This window comes from Papilio polytes, unplaced genomic scaffold (assembly GCF_000836215.1).
Source record: "Papilio polytes unplaced genomic scaffold, Ppol_1.0 DF822845.1, whole genome shotgun sequence".
NCBI classification, from domain to species: Eukaryota; Metazoa; Arthropoda; class Insecta; order Lepidoptera; family Papilionidae; genus Papilio; species Papilio polytes.
The window spans coordinates 4,313,049-4,314,475 of NW_013526359.1; the positions used below are offsets into that span (position 1 = coordinate 4,313,049).

At 29.4% G+C, this 1,427-nt stretch overlaps 1 protein-coding gene across 1 annotated transcript in view; it reads left to right on the forward strand.

The window, feature by feature from the left end:
* Positions 1-1,427, forward strand: part of LOC106105351 (cytoskeleton-associated protein 5) — a 32,817-nt gene that overhangs the window by 14,701 nt on the left and 16,689 nt on the right. Inside the window, exon 18 of the mRNA XM_013285642.1 lies at positions 1-74. Within this exon, the coding sequence (XP_013141096.1) occupies positions 1-74 (74 nt within the window). The remainder of the gene's footprint in view (positions 75-1,427) is intronic.

The following is a 1,427-nucleotide window of genomic DNA, read 5'->3' on the forward strand; positions in this document are numbered from 1 at the left end:
CTGCTGAAGGAGCAGATGACAAGCGCCGGATTGAATAAACAGCTTATTGCTAACATGTTTCATAGTGATTTTAGGTAAATATTACTTACTAGCTTTCATCCGCGACTCCGTTCGCGTGGAATTAAAAAAAGAAGTGAGTAGCATATGTGTTCTTCCAGACTATCCTCTACATCTATACCAAATTTCATTGAGATCCGTTCAGCTGTTTAGGCTACAAATTTAATCAAACATCCATCCATCCATCTCAACTTTCGCATTTATAATATCAGTATGATTTACATAGTTTTCTCTATATGCAGTCTTTATTGTATTTTGTAGCTATAAGCAGGGACGTAGACTTCAAAAATTTAAAATAGATATAAAAAACTATGAATAAGACCATACTTATTATATCTGTGTCCCGAGACTAAGCATAAATCTTGGACTACGGACGTTCATGTTTATGACTAAATACTAGCCGTTTTATTAGATACTAGCTGTTGCTCAAGACTTCGTCTGGCAAAAAATATAGCCCTTGTACTAATATACTGATATATATTAGTACAAGGGTACTGATAACGTAAGCTAATGGTGTAAGAAATTTAAAAATCGGCAGTAGTTTTTGCGTTTTTCAATATTTGAAATTGAGTATGAGATGTAAGATGTAATCTAAAGTATGCATTTATCACTAAAATTTAAATCGTTTAAATTTAAATTGTTACTCAATAGTTATAAAAAGTAAATAAATTATGTTAATTTTTTCATACTAATTGGAATATGAAACAGGAGTATAATAAAATATTTTTGTTTCAGATACCATTTAAAAGCAATTGAAGCGTTATCAGATGATTTACAAGAGAATGGATCAGCGTTGATGGCTAATCTAGATCTAGTGCTCAAATGGCTGACTTTACGGTTCTTTGACACTAACCCGTCTGTCATATTGAAGGGTTTGGAGTACTTGTCACTGGTGTTCCAGTATTTAATGGACAGTGACTATACTATGGCGGAGTATGAAGCTAATTGCTTTATACCGTATCTTGTTTTGAAGGTTTGTATTGTTGTTTTTACTTTTTTTTATACTACTGGTATTCTTTTGTTTTTATAAATTTAATGTTTTAAATTCCGTTTTTTATGTCTACTAAAATTAATGGTTTTATCTAGTTTTATATGAATGACAAGATTTTTTAAAATGTTTCAAACAAATATTTAAATGTTATGAAATTATTTTTTTGTAATTTTTCATACTAATGTTCCTAAACTATTATACCTATTGACTGAAAATTATCGTATATTTATATTTATAAATTATAGTATTTTTAAAAATTGTAATATTTCAGAAAACAAAATATCCCTAAGATCGGACGTACACCTTTGAGTAAACTATCGTTCAACAGCTGTGCGATGGCTTAGTCAATAAAATGTCTAATGTTTGTTTAAAAACATAA